At 41.5% G+C, this 22,889-nt stretch overlaps 1 protein-coding gene across 2 annotated transcripts in view; it reads right to left on the bottom strand.

Moving 5' to 3' along the window:
• Positions 1-22,889, bottom strand: part of Fshr (follicle stimulating hormone receptor) — a 180,675-nt gene that overhangs the window by 5,453 nt on the left and 152,333 nt on the right. The window contains exons 5-9 of one of the 2 annotated variants that reach the window (XM_057782301.1): positions 16,319-16,390; positions 14,120-14,197; positions 10,188-10,256; positions 10,004-10,078; positions 613-798 (exon numbers count right to left, since the gene is read on the bottom strand). In XM_057782301.1, the coding sequence (XP_057638284.1) occupies positions 613-798; positions 10,004-10,078; positions 10,188-10,256; positions 14,120-14,197; positions 16,319-16,390 (480 nt within the window). The remainder of the gene's footprint in view (positions 1-612; positions 799-10,003; positions 10,079-10,187; positions 10,257-14,119; positions 14,198-16,318; positions 16,391-22,889) is intronic. The other variant, XM_057782309.1, reaches the window with a different exon arrangement.

Genomic DNA, 22,889 nt, shown 5'->3' with positions numbered 1-22,889 from the left:
TGCTTTGGTTATCCTGTTTAAGCTAAGAGATGTCTTAAACTTTGCCCTCTCTCTGAGTTGCTGAATTCTGCGCTGGACCTGAGTGACTTACTGGGCTTGGGAGAAGTTACAGGTGTGTATGCACTCTATGGAAGTTACAGGTGTGCACGCACTCTATGGAGTGTGCACACGCCAGACACACTCTATGGAAGGCATCTTTGCATCTCTCCTCCCTTGCTGACTTTGATGTGAGTAGGACAAGCATTTAGTTACTTTATGTGATGGGGATATTTATGATGTATAGAGTTTGACACGGGAAGGAAAAATTCATATTGATACCAAGGAAAGGGCAGGGGGTTAAGTATCAGTCTGAGTCAGAGACCATGCTGGAAGGTTCTCATGTTTTCTCATTTAATGTTTGGTGGACTCACTCTCTCCTCTGAGATTACTTTTCAAAGAACTTGTGAACCCAGCCACTCTCACCCTCTACAAACTGACTCTTTGACCCAGAACACGCCTCAGGACTTCCTTCAAACTTTCCCTGTGTGTGGATTTTCATGCCACCAGTGTATAAAGGTTCTCCACTGTGGGGATGCCCATGCCAGACTTCAGCGCGGACATAGAAGGACTCACATTTGCCGTCTCCAGTGTGCGAAGGCACAGCAGTGGCTGGGGTAGGTAAGGCTGGCCTCCACAAGGGTGACAAACTTTTCCAGACTAGGAAGCTTCTTCAGACTGTAAGTGGATCTGGCCCTCAGCTTCTTCAGATTTTCTAAGCCATGGCTGGGCAGGGAATGGACCTTTGTCCTTGAGATGTCTCTATAAGGAGAAAATACAATACTCCAATCACCTTGGTTCAAAGGTTTTTTTTTTTTGCTTCCAGATAATAGACAAACTAGCAGACATTCTAGTAACATGATTTTTGTTTGTTTGTTTGTTTTTAAATGGGTGAGAAAGGAGACTACAGCTTAGCAGCACACCTGGGTCCTGTCAATATTCAGCTTAAAAAGACATTTGGCTTGCATAGGAAGAGTCCTGATCCTATTGCTCCTGATGGGAGGATTTAGCTAACAGGCTGCTCTAATAACTGGACAGACCTGCATCCTGATTGGTTTGGGCACATTTTTTTGCTGGTGAGTAGAATCAGTTATTTCTCTTCTGTATATCATTTGTGCCTGACCGAAACCATTTTCCTCCACGGTGAGGCCAGCTATAAAGCTATCTCTAGTGAACTGTGGTAGAATCTGTGGCCTGTAGACTTTGTTGACTCCCCATGGAGTCTTACCCTCTCTGAAGAGTAGATGGATGGGTGAGGTAATTAAAAGGTGAGGTGGGAAGAGTGGGAGGAGGGGAGGGAGAGAGAACCGGGATTAGTATGTAAAATGAGAAAAGATTTTTTTTTTAAGTATCTGTGGCCTGAATCATAGAAAATGATAAGAAGGGAACATGTCATTCAGTGAAGAGGAGTCTGGTAGTCAATAGAGGCAGCCTCAGCCTGATGGCTGGGGGCAGGAAGAGAGGGGACATGAACTTGACTTTCATGGCAGACATAGCCTGCCCCTGTGCCTATTAGATCCGTGACCCTGGTTAAACTGTGTTTTCTATGTCTTGATTTCCTCAGCTCTAAAGTGAGAGGACAGAAATCATACCTACCCACAGTGAAGGGTATGCAGGCACTACTTAATGCCTGGCTGTTATTAGACATAAGTATCACACACATGCATGGTCACACATGCACATGCTCACACAGAGGCCAACTTTGAAAGATTGTCTCTGACTGAGTAAGTTACCATGGGTCTGGTATGAGTTGGTATTTTCTATTTCAGTATGTTTTTCCTGTATTCTTCCTCTGTTATTCAAGATAGAGACCTGGGAGTTATCTTGGATTCTCTCTCCTTCTTCACTTGGACACAGTCTATCATCTCAACTGGCCTTTAATTTGTTTTTGTTACTTGAGTAAGGGTCACTTGAGTCTTTGCATGGACAGATGAAATGGACCTATAACTTCTTTCATGGTCGTCTACTCCCCTTTCCAGTACAATCTTCTGACCATAACTTGAACAAAAATTTTTACCATGCCAATCAAATTATGACCTCAAATTCTTCAACAAGTTCCCATGGTTCTTATGACAAAGGACCAATCACTGTATACTGTACTCCTTTCCCCTGCCTGGTTTATATTATATATAGTTCATGCCATTATCTGTGCTCCTCTCTGCACTGCAGGAGGGATGACCCCTGCCAGGTCTATTTTTCATAATCATCTTCTTAACTGTGGGTGGGAGTCCTGGGAGATGGCAAGAGAGCACGTCCTCTTATCCCTTCTGCCTCTGGCAGCATCTGCATCTCCTCTAGACACTACTGAGCAGATCTGGTTAAGATCTAGTTCTTTAACTTTCTCTTGTTCTTTGACTACAGGGTGTCTACTTCTCACTTGCTCTTTGAGTCCTGAGCTCAGAAGTTGTTATCTACCCCTGATAATCTCCAGGCCTCTGATTCCTTATTAGACATTCAGATAGATGGACATCTTCAAAACCTTTAGTAATTGCCTTTAGGTAGAACTTAACTATGTTAAAATTTCCCTCTTGCCAATTAAATCAAAATTGTTCATTCCAATTCTAATCCTCTATACTTACTGACTCCCCCACCTCCCCCAATTCTATAATCATGGAGGGAAGGACACCATGGTCTCCATTTGTGATTCTGGATTTAAATGCTTCTTCCTCCCCCATTATTATCACCTATAAGGAACAAGTTCAGGTGTTCCAGGTATGATTTATAGTCTTCATCTTTGAGTTATAATTCCTTAGATCCATGGTCCTTGCAGATGCAAGTCTGGTGCATAAACTATTGCCCACCGAAGAGCCTTGACTCTGTTGCTAAGTAAGTCAGCTGTGCTGGCCAGCTTACCATTTCTGCTCATTGTTTCAGAGTGTCCTAGCTTCTGTTACAGGCTGGCCTGGAACTCACTATATAAGTCAGGCTACCGTTAAAATCCTAGTGGTCCTCCTGATTCAGCCACTCAACTATGAGGTTACAGGCATGGGTCACCGTAAGGACAGCATGATGACTGTGACCAGTGAAGCAACAGTATGAAAAGACAATTCATTAGTCCAGACCTGATTTTGTAATAGCCACTCCATGTCCTTTCTGTCTTTAATCCCCCCCTTTTTTTTTACAGTCTATTTAATATACAATTTGTTGAATACATACTATGTGAAGGTCTCCAGGTACTCAAGACTAAAAATCTCCAGATTTCAATGAGCCATGTTTCCTTCTTATATAAATTCTAAATTTCTGTCTGGTTTTCAAAGCTCAGAGTTCTAAATCCCATCCCGTGGTCCCTGTATTCTTTAAAACATGCTTGCTCAGAATAACCCTCACCGTGTTTTGCTTTGTATTCTGAGCTATCTTGAAATACTAACTAAAATGTCCCTAAGCACATAGCGATTGCATTAATCACAATTCTCCAGAGACACATAACCTATAACATAGGGAGATGTAGAGATACAGGAGATGAGATTCATCACGGGAGTTAGTTCACGTGAGTGTGAAAGCTGAGCAGTCCACCATAGGCCATCTTCAGCAGAGAGGACCAAAGAACATGGCAGTATGGCATAGTCAAGTTAGAGTCCTCAGCCCTCAGAGGGCCCAAGGAGTTACTGGTACAAGTGGTACAAGTCCAAAGGCTGTTGAACCTGGACTTTTGCTATATGGGGGTAGAAAAAGAAGGGTGTAGTAGCTCCAGAAATGAGAGACAGTGTGAATTTGTCTTCTTTTATTTGCTCAAGTCAAGACACCAGTCAGCTGGATGATGCCCACACACACTGATTAAGGAAAATATCCCCCTATATTCCACTGAATCAAGTGCAGTCTTCTGGACTATCCCACAGATGTTCAGAGATAATGCTCTCTGAGATGACTGGGTATCCCTCAGATCCCCTAGTAAGAGCTAAAGTCAGCCAGTTTAGTCATAATTGCACATGCCTACTTTCATGGAGACCTGAAAACTGGTGTCTATTTTATTTCAGTCTATAGGTGATTGCCATGTAGAAGTGAAAAGCATTTTTATAAAGGAATTATAAAATCAAACAACATATTTCTAAGTTACCTGGGAAACTCATAGTCAGGAAATTGTGTGTGTGTGTGTGTGGGTGTATGTGTGTGTTGTAGTAGTAGAACAGGGCAAAAATGGGAATAGTTATGTCTCAAACAACATTGAACAAGATTTACTTCTTACTTTGTCCCTGCTGATAGAAATGTATATATAAACTTATTCAAAACATTATGGCACTTTCTGTAGATTTTAAAAAGCTTAGTTGTGTAGTTTTTGCATGTGAAATTTGCAGGCAACAATGTCGAATGGCAGCATCTAAAGGTTAGACACACGCACTGCCCCTGGATGTTCAGAGCTCTTCGATGGCAGTCCTGGACTGCCCAAAACAAATGCAGAAGCTAATGATGCTCTTAGAATCTATGTCCAGAATTCAAGTAGCAACACTTTCATATTCTGTTGCCTCAAAGCTTCACAATTCAGCTTAGGTTCCACATAAGGACAAATAGATGGTTAATAGAAAGACAATTAAAGAATTTGCAATCATCTTTAATCTACCAACAACTATATTAAATAACAGGACAATATTCTTTGGAATATAAAAGTTCATTTCACTGGATATCTAAAACTAATCTGAATTAAAAACATGGTCCAAACTCAAGTGGGAAGACATAACTAAGCAAAAAACTGGTCTTCAGTTTCATATTGCTTGCTTTTGGGAAATGTCCTTGACAAATAACTATTACCCAAGTTTAAATTGTCCCTGATCAACTTTAAGGCTTCCCTCTCATTCCATGGGCAGATCTTTGAACGTAAAGAATAGGGCCTGGATTGCTGCCTGTGACCCTTCTACATTTGAGAGGAAAAAGAAGAGCCCAAAGGAGAGGGGAATGAAAAATTTTTCAGAGAATAGAGCACCCATGTCAGTAGCAGAGCTGGCCAAAAGAAGGCATGCCTAAAGAAAAGGGAAAAAATAACAGAAAGGTCTGCTTTTGTTCCTGGTGGCTGGACAAGGTGGCAGGAGCTGTGGACTGCTTTGTCTAATCCTTGTCTTTTAGTATGGTTCAGTTGAACGACTATTGTTTCCCACCTTAAAGTACCATCTTGGTTAAATATTTCAGTGCATGCTATATTTTGGCAATGGATGATTTTGAAATTTTATACCCATCAAAGTACCAAGAGAGACACTACAGGCTCATGGCTGGGTCCCCAGAGATTTAGTAATCCTAAATTGTTTCAACAGTGCTATGATTCTTGGCACTGAGTTACAGAGTGGCAAAGGAGAGGGCAGTTGGTAACGGCATGGGGATAGGAGAGGCAGGAGTTAAATCATGCTCCATGCCTCTTTAATAAAGTCTGTTAGAGCCACCGCCACAAATTTCATTTGAACAATTTCTATTTTTTCCCAGCAAAGACGTTATTACAGGTCAATCATTTCCATAAGTGAGAGCACATTTCTGGTGTATTCTACATTGACAGATGGCTAGAAGACCGCTCTTTCATGATCCCAGGTGGGATAAAAAGGCAATTTACTATCTATAGGACTGTGGGTACACTGGTAATGGAAGAGAATCATTCTTATACAAATAACTCAGTGTTTGAATCTGAACTATCAAATGAATCTGAGCTATAGCCAAATCAATTTGATAAACCATCAGAATATGATTGTACTGGCTCCAACCTGCAAAGGCAATACATTAAATGTTCCCCACAGGAAACTGTTTCCCAAGGAAACAGCAATCGCTTGATTGCTTAGAAAAAAAAGCTCGAGTGAGTTAATGCTATCAGGTGAAAACTTAGATGGCTGCTGATGTTCAAGGTCAAGATTCATAAGGAGGATTGAGGATGCTGTGCCTTTGAAACGTGATGGAGCTTGTCGGCATGCCCCCGGCTTCCTACACCCTTTCCTCTTTGCAATCAAACAGCTTAGACTCCTGTGTTCAGAGGCTCACTGTTCTTCATGTAGCTAGAAATTTCACCTTCAGGAAAAAGCAGCCAACAGTTTGGGTGAGCTCTCTCAATTTCCTTAGAAGCTTTTGGACTTTTCTGCTAGAGATAAAGGGAAAGGCTATGGGAGAGGAAGCCACACATAGTGCAGTCTGTTGAGGCTGAGCAAGGCTTTTCAGTTCTCAACACTGGCTCTAGAGCAGGGATGTTTAGAGTCCTTTTGGGTCTACCAACATCAGCACCACTGGGGGACATTGTTAGAGATACCAGTTCTTAAGCTCTGGTCCTCAGATGGTGAATCACCTCCTTCCCCACCTTTAAGCCATGGTCTCCTGTGACTCATGCAACCAAAGATGAACCTGAACTTCTGATCCTTCTGCCTTTACTTCTCTATTTCAGCTATTCTCCTGTCTCTATTTCAGCTTTGGTTCAACAATTGCAATTGTGTGTCAGCATGCGTGATCTCATGGAGTGCTGGGGATCAAACCTAGGGCTTTGTGTCTGGTAGACAAGCTCACTACTAACTGATTTGTGCCCAGAGTCAATGAAGCAAACATTCTTAGGGTACAAATTATCAATATGTGGTTTAAAAAACTTCCAGATGATTGTGATGCTTAATCATATTTATAAACCCCACTGCAACTCGGCTGAAACCCACTCACAGCTGAGATGGTTCATAGCTGTGTTGTACTCTGAGACCTGCCCTAGGCTGACTTATATGATCCGGCTCCCACCTGGGGTCAACCATACCCGATGACTGCTTATGTAGAGGCATGCTTCCTTGCTGTATTTCAATACAGCTTTGAGGACCCATCTTAATTCTTGGGCTCACTGTGGGATCCACTGACGTTTTAGAGATGCTTTGCCATTCAGTTGTTGACTCAGCCAGACTGGGCTTCCATCAAGTATTCCCCATATACTCAGCATTTTGTAGTGAATCTCCTGAATTCAGGAGCTTATAGCACTCTTATTTGGGGTGGGAGTTGGGGATCTGACCCAAGACACAGCTACAGTCGTAGCTTGAGCAGCAGCTGCTGTGCTCTGGGCTGTCTGAGCACAATCCTGTGTCTACTCACTTGTTTAAAGCACTGGAGGAAGCTGGTCAGCCAAACAAGGCACCCACTGGGAAGGTTTAATTGAGTTGCTGCACAACATTGCAGAAGTAGGAAATAAGATAGGCTGTCATCTGCCCAAATCCCAGTTATCAGGCAGAGCAGTTTGAACGACATTTGGAATAACCTGAAAGCCCCAGAAGGGGAGGCTGGAAGTTAAGTGCTAACTTGTCCTTGAAGGGACAGAAGGAAATTTGCAGCCACATGCTGTGATTTCAGCCAGGTTTCTGCACACATATCCTTATGTCTTGACACAAAAAGGCATGGGGTATATGGAATATTATTCTTGTTTACTACCATTTGGGGATGCTTTTTGAGACAATGCCTCACTCTGTAGCTCAGGCTGGCCTAAAACTTACTATGTGACCAACCCAGGCCAACTACAACTCACAGAAATCCTCCTGTGTCTGCCTCCAGAGTTCTGGGATGATAGGTGTGTCGCCACACCAGGATTCCCAGTCAGTTTGAATCAATCAAAGTGTTTCTTAATTCCACTGGATTTTTCTACAAATATCATTCCCTTTATTGTGAGCATATGTGTTACGTAGCAAAGTGGATGGAAAGACAGGCTTGTAAGGGCCCTGCAGCATTGCTTCTCCTTCTGCCTTCTTTCACAGCAGGGATGGATGGGATACTTGTATTTTGTGATCTCCGTTAAATTCTGAGGAGACACATTGTCAGTGCCTGGCCTGGATCCTGTCTATGCAACTTCAGCGCATGCTCAATTGTGGCATGTTTCTGTATCACAGACTGGCGTTCCCTTCTATTTCAATTCGATACCAGTTGTTGGGGTTCTGATGAATAGTTTTCAGATGTCTTAGTACATTCATTTATGGTGCAAACACATGGGAATGTGAGAAGCGAAGGCAAGTTTACGCCTCAAGTTGTGTTATTTTTATCTTTGGGATGACCTTCCGTGGGCCGCTTTCCTCCCCTGGTCCTGGATGTCTCAGCTGTATAATGAACAGCTGTGGACCATACGCAATGCTACAGTTTCAGGAGCATGCAATTGGTTATAGCTTTACAGATCCAGTAGGTGGCATATTGAAAGCGTTTCTAACCACTGACATGTTCTGCCAAGAACAGATAGCAGAGCCCATGTAAGAGCATCCAAAGCATTCAGGGCTATTAGCTAAGTGAAATGGACAAACTTCTACCCATCCATAGAGCCCCAGAAGTACTTTGTCCACTTGTTTTCCAAGAGCTCTCAGAACAGGAAACATTAAGCCTTATGGGTTCTGAATACGCCATGTGCTTGAGCACTTAGACTCTCTTCCCGCCACTATCCCCTGTGTCCTACATTGTACTTCAAAACGAATATCATAATCAGATATATTAAGCTATACGATTATGACCTGATTTCCCTTCCATGAAAATATAATGCCCTTGGGATGAAGAACTCTCGGTTTTCTGTAGTACTGGGTGGTGTTCTGTTAGATACCACGAGTGAAAGACATATATCCATGTATACACATGTATTTGGACATATCTATTAACTTATGCCTTTAAGTCTCAGATAGTAATAAGAGATAGACACCACTGCTCTTTGGATGAGGAAGCTGATGCTTGGGGATGAAAAGAACTCAGTTTTAACCAGGGTCGTCTGCGCTGACACCTCTGCCTTAACACGGACTATTGGCTAGTGGTGCTTGTCTCAACTCAGGCACTTTGGATTAATGTTTGAACTTCCTCAGGATGATAAATCTATCTCAGCACATACTTTCCTTTCTTCAAAGGGGAGAGCCTGTTTCAGAATTACAGCATGCCCCTTGTCATCAATAACAAACATTTGTGGAGTTCCCGTTCTGCCTTACAGAGAGTGACTCTGGAAATACAAAGATTCTATCACAAAAGAGAACACAAGCCATTTGTGAAGGTGAAAATGATTGGTGGATGGTAGCGAAGCAGGTAAATGATGATGCATGGGTGCCTATGGTAGCTGGCAAATAAGAGGGCAGGAGTGTGGCTACCAAATGTCTGCATTAGATGGGGTGGGGATGGTCTGAGGTGTGGTATAAGCCTATCTATTTGTTCACCTGCCTTCCTGCACATTTTTATTTCTTTTAAGTCCCGTTCTTCTTGAGGAATATTCTCTAGTTAATTCAGTGGATCTCTTGCTTAGAGTCCAGGAAAACACATCAAAGAAGACCTTTGGAAATTGTGATACAGAGCCCCTCCCCTCCCCACCCACAAAGGCAATGGGAGTCACAGGGGGAAGTCACTCTTGGCTGAGTTCTTTAGAGGACTTAAGAGAGCCTCAAGGAAAGGGGGCCTGGGTAAGAAGAGAAGAGGACAGGGCCACTTTTGATGAAGGTTACAAGTAGGGAAGTGCTGGTGGGGCAAAGAGTCCGGATCCAGGGAGTGAGTGAGACACTGATGCATCTTGCTGGATCTGGAAAGAGGATCCAAGAACAATGTGTGCATCTCACTGCAATGAAGACATGTATATATGTATCCTGGGTACAGAGCAAAGGAAGGGGAACCAGTCTTTCCCTGTCAAGGGAGAGACACAAGGCAGAGTGGTTGGTGTCTGCTGTGAGCCAGACAGTTTGTTTTGAATCCCCTTATATAAAACTTGTATTACTGTTGAGTGAGTTGCTTAATTCTTCCAGATCATCCAGTTTTTCTTTCTTCAAAATGGCAATAAGAACTCTTACCCCAGAGGGGTTTTATAAGAACTGAGAGCACATTTTAACCCATTAGAACACTGGCACTCAGAACATGCTCATTACACGTTATTATTGTTTTCACTTTATTTAAAGTCATACTATAAATAACCCTGAATTATCCCCACAAGTCTTTGCAAGTATTGTGAATTAAAATTGATCTTGTTGGCTGCCCCTTCTTTAAAATTTGCTTTTAACTTGTATAAGCTGAGCTCTTCTACATGGAAACAGACAAAGTTACTCACAAAATGACTGGCCCAGAGGCTCCCTGGAAAACATCATTGGGCAATTCTTCCAAATTATTGTTATCGCTTAGATTCCTGGGGATGGAGTTGGAGAAAGAATAAGACAAAGAAAGTCACATCAATATCCCTGTTGTAAGAGCCATTTCCCTCTAAATGGCCTGGAAGAATAGTCAGGGCTACTTACAGCTCATCTAGCTGGGTCCCGTTAAATGCACAGTTGTGTATTTCTTGAATCCCATTCTTATTCAGCCATCTGAAATAAAAGCCCATTAAAAACATAATAATGTCAGATGCAGCCAATGCAGGGGTTTGTAATTGGAAGCACTGGGGCAAGGTCAGACAGCACAGTTAGTGGCATAAATAAGATGCAACCCTTAAGCTCAGGGGTGGGAGGGAAGGGAGACCGAGGCTGGTTTATTGCTCTGGAACCTTTAGTAAGTTTTGAAGTTTGTATTATTTCTGCATATTATCTATTCACAGGAATAACTGAGCTTCACAGAAAAGAATGAATAAATGGAATTTAGTTGTTTTTTAAAAGGACACTCTCTGGATACTGTACCTATAAGACCTTTGCACACTCTGCCCAGGTATAGAGAAAATTCTACAGGAAAACCAAAGATCTCCCTGCCTTGAAGGATGGAAATTGTAATTATTGAGCAAATATTTCTAAGACAGAGAAAAGACATTTTATGTCACCTTTCTCTAAGGATTTGTGCTCTTCACCTACAGCAGCAGGCCTGGCTGCCATCAAAAAATGATCTAATTAAGTTGTCAGACAACCTGAACATCTCCAGTGACCCGTGGGGCCCTGGTTATTGGAGGTTTGTGGAGGTGGCTCTGGGTTAAGGCAGAAAAGAAGAGAAATTAATTATACCGACTGCGGACTGTGGCAGCTTGAGTTTGTGTGTGTGGCTGTAGCAGAGCTTTGGGGTGGGGTGGGGTTGGTGTACATTGTCATGCTCACTGTATGAAGATGCTGAGAAGCAGGTATGTTTGGAAAGGGGTGTCTCAGGCCACCGTGGGCCATCAACTCTGCCCTGTTCTTCTCCTGAGTGGACTTTCAAACAAAATCAACTCCCCAAGGTCAGGACAGCCCAGCGTTGAGCCTCTGGCTATGTGCCCTTGTCTGCTTACAGCTTCTTCCCCTGCTGGACTTGACTTGGACTTGGTGGGTTTCCTGACAGCAGTATTCTGAGATCTGACCAAGAGAAACTATAGGGGGACTCCAGAAACTCCTTTAGCTGTGATGAGCAGGTAGAAGATGTTTTCCAAAAACCCACAGGCAAACAACTGTGTGCCTTTTTCTCCCCTCTTTCTGAAATCCAGTGAGCTAGGAAGTCTAGAGAGAAGAAAAGTAAATCTTTTCGACCATTAGCAGTCAGCAGGTAGCATCTGGTGACAAGGGGGTGACTGTGCATTCCATCTTGCTCCCCACCTCCCATTCTCTACTGTCACTGCCCTGAAAGGTCTCTCCCAAAAACATTTAGAATGCAGATACATCAGCCTATCCTCTGTGGTGAAAGTGACTGGGACAGCAGCCTCCAACCCGTGGGTTGCTTATCCCTGGGGTTTTGACATCAACCACAAGTGTCAACAAACTTTCTGTATTTTACGGACCAAAAGGCAAGATTAAAGATGACATTTGCTTTATATAGGGTCCACAAAGTGATGGCACACATTTTATTGAACAATTACAGAATATAGTAGTTAAATAAAATTGTTTTTCTTTTTTGCATGTCAATTATAAAAGCCAATCTTAGCTACAAGCTGGATTTGACCTGTGCATTTTTGGTTATTGGTCTTGTACCTTTTCCCAGGACTTTGTAGGCCTATATTAGGCATTACCTACTTGTCTGTAGATTAGATAATTAATCTTTCTTGCACAAGATTGCCCTGTGAAAGATGTTAATATAATGAAATAATACATTGACTACAATAATTGCTATTTTCAAAGAAGCCCATTTTCTTTATTGTTTTCTTGGTTAGCAGGCCACAACATGCAGGAGGATATTTTATGTCAATGGTACATCATTACACAAAATAGAGTTATGTCAAAACCCCTTCCTCTTGACTTCCTATTAGGCTGTTGGACTCTACTAACACAGAGAAACCAACAACTATAAAGTACATTTATAATCTATTTCTCTGGTTCTTTTGTGATGAACCCAAGACCTTGATCATCCTAGACATATTCTCTACATCTGGTATATATCCTCAGCCATTTATAAATATGTAATAGGTATTTATACTTAAATATACATATATTTGAAATTTTACATAAGTTGTTTATGCTAGCCTTGATCTCATCCTACAATCCAGGCAGGCTTGAATTTACAAACTTCCTGTTTTAGCCTCCTAAGTAGCTGGGATTATAGGCCTGTGTCATTAGGCCAGGTTCCAAATATCCTAAGATAGAGAGTGCCCACTTTAAAATCTGGTGATGATGATGTTAGGATGATGATGAGAATGACAGCCCTCTGTGAAGTTATCCTGTTGAAGAAAAATCCCTCAGGGTTTTTTAGGTCCTGTGTCATCCCTAGAGTCAAATGATAAGGACACTCAAGAGAGACTTCTCTTGAAAATATGAAGCCTTGCCCATTAAAACTCATGAATCATGGACAAGGTAGATGGGAGCTAGTTAAGGAAGAGAGAAAACATAAAAGACACAATCCTTTCCAGAAAACTGGGGCCAGAGAATGCTAGGAACCATGGTCCCAATTATAACCTCACCTCTCATCCCCTGAATTAAGCCATTCATTAGGTACTTTACCCAGTAGCCCCTCTGCTCATTGTGACACAGGTAGGTGAGAAAGGGCTCAAAGGCCCTACAAAATGTGTTTTTATTGCTCATTTTTTTTGAGTCAGTTACCAAGGGCCTGATAATCTTAGGATGTTTAGGAAAAATAAATATGTACATTTGTCTTTAGAAAAGAGTTCCAAAGTTTTGAAGATGTGATGAGGTAGAGCTTGCCAGTGCTCAGCACCGTTTTCTTACATTTTCCTCGAGTGCACTGGATGGCTCTCTTAGGAGAAAGCATCTCTGTATTACAAGTATCTGGATGAAGCACAACTGGAGACTTACAGCTGTGTGCAGTAGGAGTCTTCTGACTCTATTATCTATGGATTAACGAGCAGACAACGTAAGGAAATAGATGCTGTTCTCACAAGTGTGAATTTATCTTCCAGAGACATGTCTGAAAAATGTTGACTCTCAAGAGAAAAGCATTCTGTTTTGAAAAGTGTTTTGCTGAGCTCTGAGGAATCCCAAAGTGCTTCTAAACCAAGCGGTGAAGAGAGAGGGTCTGTATGGCTGTTGCTGCTTCAGGAGAAACTGCACACAGTGAGTCTACTCCAAACAAAACCATGAGAAATCATGTTATAAAATGAGCTCATAACAATTTGTAAAACAGGATGATGAATTTCTTTTCTTCCAGGTATAATCACAATCAGTGATTCTCTAGATGTCACTGTCCTATTGCAAGGATCCTGTGGGCATTTGGAAGGTTTACAACATCTTGTTTTCTGGCTATCCTGAGGAGCAGGTGAACTGCCATGTTGGCCACTAGCACAGAGGATTAGAAGGTCATTCATTGATGACACTGAGGGCATTTAAAAACTTCCCCAGAATTCAGACAGATTAACTCAAGCTTATTAGCAAGTGTGATTATTCTGAGCAGAGATGATGGTCATTGTGAGCTCAGCATGGGCCCAAATGGGAGCTGCTTCCTGTGATTATGAGGAAGGAGTCCTATCTCCTGAGTACACTTCCTTCCCTATCATTCTTCGTAGGCAACAGAAGCCTTGCCAGGCAATAATCAGTTTTAGTGACACACTAACTAGTCTGTCCTTTGGAGCAGATGTTGCATCATGGCGACAATCATTCAAAGAGCAATTTTAAATACTTGAATCACAATACAGAATCATGCATTATTAACATACTCCATGTTGCGATTCTGAGATATAAAAATGAAAGGAAAACACAGGAGCCATAGAGTGATTTAAACGGTGAAATGCCAATGTTATTATACAAACAAAGGCCTAGGCCGTTATGAGAAAGCCAGAGATTGATAAGTGAAGAATCAAGACCCAGGCCATTGGGTTTCCCCCCTTACTTACAGAATCACGCTTTCAAAACTCAGTCCCCTGAAGGAATTCCTGGCAATGGTGTGGATGTTTATGTTATCTTGAACGTCTCTAAGAAGAAAGAACAGACAAATTAGATGTTTGTGTGGGCTCCACCTGCGCAACCTTTCCATTTGCTGGCACCAAGGGATCTGCAGCTGCAATAACAGTTTGATGGAATTTCTGTCCAGAGGATAACAGCTCAAAGTTTGGGCAACAAACGGTCTGCTTATCTGCAGTGTGTTAGTTCTTCTCACAGATGAAATTGCACAACCATAGAATCTTATCTCTTTGGAGAATTCCTTAGAGGATGTTACTGTATTGAGGTTCTCTTCAATATATTTCCTTTTTAGCCTTGTTTCTACAGTTGGACTCTGCCCAGGATGGACACAGAAACTGACCTGTTACCTACAGACCAACCTTTCTACTCATTTTATTTGTGTTGGCTCCTCTTTTTTCATTCTTCTAGTACTTTCTTTGTATGTGTGTGTAGGCCAGAGGTCAATCTCAGGTCATTCCTTAGATAGCACCCACCCTTTTTTTTGAGACACATCTGCCATTGGCCTCAAACTAGACTAGTAGAAAAGACCAACCAGCCAGCAAATCTCGTGTCCTGCCTCTTTCTCCCTAGTGCTGGGACTATAAGCATGGTGGTACATGCTCAGCTTTTAAAAAGGCAGGGGTTTGGGTTGCGGGGAGAAAGGTCATGATCAGGCCCTCATGCTTATAAGTCAATCACTTATATTTGAGTTAATTATTTTTTCTTATGTATTGTTTTTCCCATCATTTTTTTTGAGTCACATAAGAAATTATTACTGATTTTTTTTTTACTTCCCACATTAAAGAATTTTTTTTTATTTATCCTTCCATCAGACTGACCTAGGTCTGGTGAACATATAACAGTAGAAGTGCTAAAAGCTGGTTACAACTCAAGAGGTCTAGAGGATTCTCTTCATCCTCTGTTCCCAACTCCTTGTACACATAATGACCTTTTCCTTTGGGATCTGCTCAGAATCTTACAAGTTTACTATTGGAAATAAAGTTCTCCCTCCCTTCCTTCCTTCCTTCCTTCCTTCCTTCCTTCCTTCCTTCCTTCCTTCCTTCCCTCCCTCCCTCCCTCCCTCCCTCCCTCCCTCCCTCCCTCCCTCCCTCCCTCCTTCCTTCCTTCCTTCCTTCTTTCCTTCCTTCTTTCCTATCTTTCTTTTTTCTTCCTTCCCACTGTCCTTCCTTCTTCCTCCTTCCTTCTTTTTTTCTGTGCTGGGGATCAAGTCCAGATACTCATGCCTACTAGACAAATATTCTGCCACTGAGCTCTGTCTTAGCTTTACACATTGCCTTTCTCTCCTCCTCTTTTAAACTACAGGATTCATGGGAAGAGGGAAAACAGTTGCTATTAATACTTTATGAACAATAAGGGACTCTAGAAGGAAGGAGAAATGATGGAGGAATATGCAGAGTTGCAGGAATCTAATACTAAAGCCTTGGAGTAAAGAGACTGTGATTTGGTTCTAAGCTTGTTTGTTAATAATACTTGGTGCAGAGCCTGCTAACTTCATTCAAATGTGGTGTGGGAAGTCCTTCTGTATATGTGTTGCTTTTATTGGTTAATGAATAAAGAAGCCTTTTTTTTTTGGCTTGTGATAGGGCAAAATAGAGCTAGGCAGAGAAAACTAAACTGAATGCTGGGTGAAAGTAGGCGGAGTCGGGGAGAAACCATGTATCTGCTACAGGAGACAGATGTTGTAAGGAGCCCTGCCGGTAAGCCACAGCCTCTTGGTGATTTACAGATTAGTAGTAACAGGTTAATTTAAGATGTTAGAGCTAGTTAGAAATATGTTTAAGCTATAGACCAAACAGTATTGTAATTAAATAGTTTCTGTGTGATTATTTCGGGTCAGAATAGCTGGGAATGAACAAGCAGTCTCCGACAACACAAATGAAGCATTGTCAGTCCACCTTGCTATTCGTCTTCCTCCCTCTGCTCACCCAGAGCCACGTATTTGGAGGACGTACTATGCGATGGATGCTAGAGGTTCAGAAGGTCATAATAAACCCAAGGTCAGGCACCAACCAGCCATTTACTGAAACTAGGTAACATGTGAATAAAGATACCCTTTTTTCTCTTTGTAAGTCTATTACCTCAGGCATTTGTTAGATGGAGAGCTGATTGACATCCTATCAATCAAAACTTACAATAGAACCTTTTGAAGAGACTGAATCTTATGAACCACTGGCAGGTGCTTAATGCCCGTGTTGGATATTAACCTAGAGAGAGGAGAGACAAAGTGAGAGTGACGAGACATAAAGCAAACATCTGTCAGAACCTGGACTTTCCAAATTCAAAATACCAATTATATACAGCCAGAAAAACCTGTTAGAGTACTCCAGTACATCTAAATAGTACTTTTACTATCTGTTTTATGTTTTAAGAATCTAACCAGGATCGAATCAGTTGTTGATTCATTGGAGCAAAGATATTTACAATTGTTTATTACAAGGTGGGGATATTCTACTGTCATTCATATACCGTTTTATGTTTGAACATTGACAAGTTAGCTCTATTGAGAAGTAACTTACAATGAGATAACACAATTTCCCATGTTACCCCAGTTTTCAGTCTTGGCATACTTGATGAAGAAATAGCATTTCTTCTTTCAAAGAAGTTATGTTGGGGTTACAGTGTGAGAGTCCACATTCTTTGACTTCAGGGTGTACAAGTAAACCAAGAAGTGTCAGTTTGACTCCCTCCTGGAAAGTGGTTGCAGTTGATCAGAGACAAGTTTTCTGCTCTCACAAGTGGGGAGATGGTTTTAAAAAAAATCCCTCCATCTCATAACAGCACTTGTACCCTGGATCCTTCTCAGCGTTCAGTTTCTTGGGAATCAGAATCTGAGAATCTGATATGAAAGCTACCTATGAATAATGTAACGGATCCTATAAGTTTGGAGCACCGGAGGCAGGGAGCCTGAAGCAGAAGAGGGGAAAGCTAGTCAGCACCAGGACGAGTGATGATGTTGGCCACTGTTACTGGTGCTGATTCCTTGATCTCAAGGACCTGATTTAGGAGATCTACAGAACATGCATCAGAACTATTGCTCTGATGGAAGGGTGTGCAGTGAGGGATCTGGATCCATATCTCCTGGTGGTCAAAGGTAGCAGCATGTTACTAATGCCCTCCATTCATCTGAGATATTTATGAGTATCCAGTGAGTTTTGGATGGGTATCTCTTTTCCTGTGCTGATGGCACTCCAGAGTAGAAAGCGAGTCATAGGGTGTGCTAGGTGAGGTGGTGGTACCCAGCTGCACCTTCACTAAGCTGGGTGACATTCTGGAGGAAGTGGCTGCTACACCAGTGGCTTGAGCTGTCTAGAGACCCATGAAAGTTATCAGACACAACACTTTTTAGAATTTCCCTAGTGTGACATGCTCCAAGCCTTTCCAGTGCAACTCTGCTCCCACTTTCTTAATGTGTGTTTCTTGGCTAATGGACAGCTAGTATTTGTTGCTTTCATCTTGAAGAACCCTATTCATATACACATCGTTGTGAAGGGCCAAAGCTCTGGACTAGAATTGATGTTTTGTTCCCTGTGTCTATGTTCAGAGAGATAGTAAATCCTGTCTATGAACTGTTGCAATGATTTTAGAGGCTGTGTTCCCACTTGGCTCATAACATTGGATGTAGAACTTACCTTGATAAGCTTTTCTTTTGAATACTTCCATAAAAATCAAAGACCAAACAGATTATTCATGTACTCTTTTAGAGGATTTGTTACGACATTAATTTCTCTTTTAAAAAAATCCAACTATGATGGCACAGGCCTGGAATCCTAGTACTTAGAAATTTGATGCAGGAGAATTGAGATTCGTGGCCAGCCAGAGTTGCAGAGGTGAGACTCTATGGAATTTCCACATGGAGAAATGAGCATTTTGGCATTGAGGTCAATGAGTAAAATTAAGTACACAGAGAAATGTGGCCACCACCACATCCTAGATACAGTGCGATGCCATGACCCTGGTTGCCCTCTATTTTCATGTCACATTTAACCTCTCCCTAACCTCCAGATCCCAATAGTCAGTCATCAGTTTTCTGTAGCTATGATTTTTGTCTTTTCTAAAAGATCACATTTTCCAAAATAGAATCAGAGAATGCATAACTTTTGAGTCTGGCTGGATTTTCACTAAGCATGATGTATTTGAAAACATCCCATGTTGTGTTTTTCTGTGTGTTTTCTGTGTTTTTGGTGCTAGATAGGATTTCATTGCTTATCTATTCTCCAGTTGAGGCTTCTTCAGTTTTGTGGAAAAAATGTGGTTAAGTGCATCAATGGTCATATGTTCATATAGTGTATCACACCCACATAAAAGGTGCTTTAAATGCTAGTATATGACTGATGTCTATCAGGTAAGGGAGAGGTAGCGGGAGAGAGAGACCTAGATAGATAAACAGATGGACAGACAGACATACAGATAGATCAATAGATAGATAGAGATAGAGAGAGACAACATAGGTTCTTCCTTTTCTTGGGTAAATGCCTTAGAGTGTGATTTCTGGGTCAGATGGCCAGGATCTGTTTAAACAGAAAGCAGTTTAGCATTTTTTAAAAAACAACTATACCATTTTATATTTACCAGCAATGTGTGAGAGTACCAGTTGCTCTATATACTTTGGTTATTCAAAAACTATACATATTCTTTTCATACCAAAGTAATATATTTGCTTAATATGGGGCTTATGAAAAATATAGAGAGACATTTACAGAAGAAAATAAAAGTCACCTTATGACCCAGTGTTAACTTCTGCTGGTATTTGAAATTGGAAGTGTCTACCAAAATAATTTTCATTATTGCTCTCCATGAACCCCTGAGATTCTTCTCAGTGCTGCCAGGAACACTGTAGTAATTTAAGAGACCCACAATTCCACACAGTCCTATATATCAGATCTAGCCCTTTAGATCTTGTCCCTCGGCATTCTTCCAGTATTCTCCTAATGAGACATCACAGCGGCCACCATAGCTAGTATTTTCTGACAATCTTCTTCTGTGCATAGGTCTGCAATGCAGCATGTGCTCATAAAATACTGGGCTAATTGCTTGATGTTTCTACAACATTTCTTGTTTCTGTCACCAGGACTATATCAAAACTCTAATTTGGCTAATTTGCTTGTCAGGTATCCCTGCTGTCTGGGGTAATTAGTCTTAAGCAGAAGCAGGAAGGTCTGGAGGCCAGTAGTCATGAGAGTCTACATGTCACCTCTGGCATGAACTAGACACAAGTCAGTTGATCTCTCTAGACTAGAAAGTGTGGACTGTGGTCAGCAAGGTAGGCATTCTATCAAGCACTGCTTTGCCGTTTCACCTCCTCTTGGCTCAACTTTTACTCTAGCAGTTGCCATGGCAATAGGCTGCTGTTAGATTTAACGTGGCAGATGCTTGCCTCAGCTGTACTGAATGGGCTTTCATTTTCTGTCCTGGACTTCAATGCTGCTTTTAAGGCTGGCATTTTTCGAATCCTGTTAAGCCACTCTGAGGCCTTGACAAGTCCAGAAATGCGTGGGAGTTAACACTGAAGTTGACAATTCCTGGTTGGTGTGGCCCTCTACTCTTCTGTTTCATCTGTGAACGATTCTAAATATATTTTATATTATATCTTAGAGGACTGTAGCATTACTGAGCTCCAACTGTCTGGTAGTATACTATAGCACATATGTTTGGAATACAGGGTTTGAGAATGCATCCCCTCACCCCTTTAGTACTTGGGCTTGACCAACTTAGGGCCTCATGAATCCTATGCAGTAGCCTTATCACTTGGTTTTGTCCTGCATGGTTTTTCTCTATCTGTTTTGAGGCATTGTCTCTAAGCTTCCCAGGCTGACTTTGAACTTAGGTTGTAGTCCAGAAAGGCCTTTGAAGCTACCTTAGCCCTCTGAGTATCTGGGAACATAGACTTATACCACCAAGTCTGGCCATGATAATATACTATTTAGATTTTATCCTTTCTCCATTTCTTTCCTTTCAGTCATCCATATCCTTTCTCTGATTTTATATGCAGACATAAACCACTTGCATGCATGCCCTTGCTCAGGCATTTGGAGACCCTAGGTTAAGACAGACACCAGCTTGCAATGGATTTCACATTCTGCATAGATTCACAGGTAGTTGCTTTCTCTCCTGTCTTCATGGCTGTCTTTAAGTGCAGTCCAGTCATATTTCTATTCCTTCTTTTTTCAGAAAAACTTTCAGAAAGTATTATCTGCAATACTATTTTTGTAGTCCCTTATCTCATTTATATGGTCCAATCTGCTCCAACCTGATTATTCGACTTACATATCTTCACCAAAAAAGTCGTTTTGGGTCCCAAATTCACCAATCCACCAGGTACCAAATATAATGAGCGTTCAAGTTCATATTTCATTAGAACTTTTGGATCATCCAGTGGTCTTTGCCAGTCTCTCTTCCATTTCTATTATGTCATACTCATTTTTTTCCTTTTTACTCCTTTTGATTGTGTTGTTTTTATTCCTTTCTCTGTTAATATTTGGAACCTTTGTCATATTCTTCTATAGTTCCAGCTAAGTAGATTTTGCTTTCTGTGGTTCCTGACTGTGATTATGACGAGTTCAAGGTTTACACCGCCAATCTGACCTCTCTAGTTTGCCAGGAATGAGATTTTACTTCCCACATCCTCCTGAATGGTCCACTGTAACAGCTAAAAATTTCTCCTGGCATCAAACCTTTCCTCCATGATTCTTTCCCAAGAAGTACATTGGTGTTTATCAATAATTTATGGGAAAACTGATAAAAATTGGCTGCTTAGTTCTCATCTTCCAATGGCTAGGCCATCTCAAAGTCTTCTTCGATCCTTATCTTGATTCTATGTAATTCTGTCTACATCCATCAAAACATTCTAAAACAAGTACTACCATCCCCTACATTTATTAAATAGTTTCTGTTTGGCCCCACACTTCGTCTTGTTCTTTTCCAATCCCTTCTCTGTGAAGCATGCATCACATTTTTCTAAGACACATAAACTGGGCTGCTTTGCTCCCTTGATGTAAAAGGTTTATTTTTTCCCATATGACCAAATGTGAAATTCATATTCTGTACTACCAATTCTGATGCTCCTGCCCTTCAACTTCAGTGTCTTTCTCTTTGCTCCTCCCTGCCTTTTCGTTATCTACATGTGTTTCATCTGGAGGGCTCTCATCCATTCTTCACGAGGCTAATTTAATCAGTTACAAATGGAATTCTTCAGAGAGGAGACCTGACTATAGAACTAAATTGGGGCCCTGAACATACCCCAATTTGCAAGGTACCTTGCAAAATGTGTGGACAATGCTTCTCCTAAAAGTTATAGGTAATTAAATGAAAATTTCAGTGTCAGGTGTGTGATACTTTCTTAAAAGTTATTGGTTGTGGAAGACTCAAAGAACCTAAAACAACATAGGCTATTTCCATTGCTTTTGGTTGTCCATCAAAAGTAGATAGTAAGACTCTGTTGTTAAAGATTCCATGCATTTTACGTTCATTGCAGGGTAAAGAGAAATCCAGTCTTTGAAAACTTCTTCCCTGCTGACTAGTTTTCACAGATCTGGAAGATGTTGTGCAGACCACTGGTGGAGAAAATCCATCAATGGTATCCCTGCATACACAGTACTGATGTGTAATAATGGCACTAAGGTCATAGGGGTAGCCAATTTTGATTCACAGGAAGGGATTCAGGTATAACACTCTAAAACAGGCCAAAACTCCATGTCTCAGGAGGTCAGAGGGTCTAAGGAGGGACCTACAGTACTGATGTGTAATAATGGCACTAAGGTCATAGGGGTAGCCAATTTTGATTCACAGGAAGGGATTCAGGTATAACACTCTAAAACAGGCCAAAACTCCATGTCTCAGGAGGTCAGAGGGTCTAAGGAGGGACCTACAGTACTGATGTGTAATAATGGCACTAAGGTCATAGGGGTAGCCAATTTTGATTCACAGGAAGGGATTCAGGTATAACACTCTAAAACAGGCCAAAACTCCATGTTTCAGGAGGTCAGAGGGTCTAAGGAGGGACCTACTACTGATTTTTTTTTTTACTAAAGAACATGCTGTCAAATTGCCTTCTAAATATTTATGCTTATACCCCTATATTAATGTAACTGTCAACCTTGACCAGAGAACTTCTGACTGTGTTGGTTAACACTTAATACAGAGATTTGGATCTGATCAAATAACTGAAAATAAGTGACCATTAAGTGCTCAGCCCTAAATGATATATTAATATCATCCTCACTTCCCTCCAAGGCTCAGGTAACTTGTGGCTGGGGGAGGAACAAAAGCTGAAGGATGGGTAGCAGTGCTGTAAAATGCTGTCTTCTGTATGCAACATGGCAGTTGCGCCTGTGAACACACTGCAGAAGAAGAGCCCTCAGCATCCCAACAGGCAACAGCTAACTGGACTTACTGACCTATTAATTTTAACAGGAAACGCCACAGAAGGGTGAGAAGGATGAGATGGGGGCATCTGGGGGCTGTGAAAGGGGAATTCAGGGTGCATATGATCAGGATTCGTTGTTTACACATGTGGAACTATCAAAAAATAAGCAAAATATATTCTGCCAAAGAAGAAAAGTAAACTAAGTCTCCTGATTTACTCCCAGAACAATTTCATCCTGTCTAAAAATTTTCTTCTTAGCTGTTCATCAAAATTCCCAACCAGGGCCTATAAAGATGGCTCAGTGGTTAAGACCACTTGCTACTTCAGAAGAGGACCTGGAT

Source organism: Chionomys nivalis, chromosome 1, assembly GCF_950005125.1.
Source record: "Chionomys nivalis chromosome 1, mChiNiv1.1, whole genome shotgun sequence".
NCBI classification, from domain to species: Eukaryota; Metazoa; Chordata; class Mammalia; order Rodentia; family Cricetidae; genus Chionomys; species Chionomys nivalis.
This window is presented reverse-complemented; position numbering and strand designations above follow the sequence as displayed.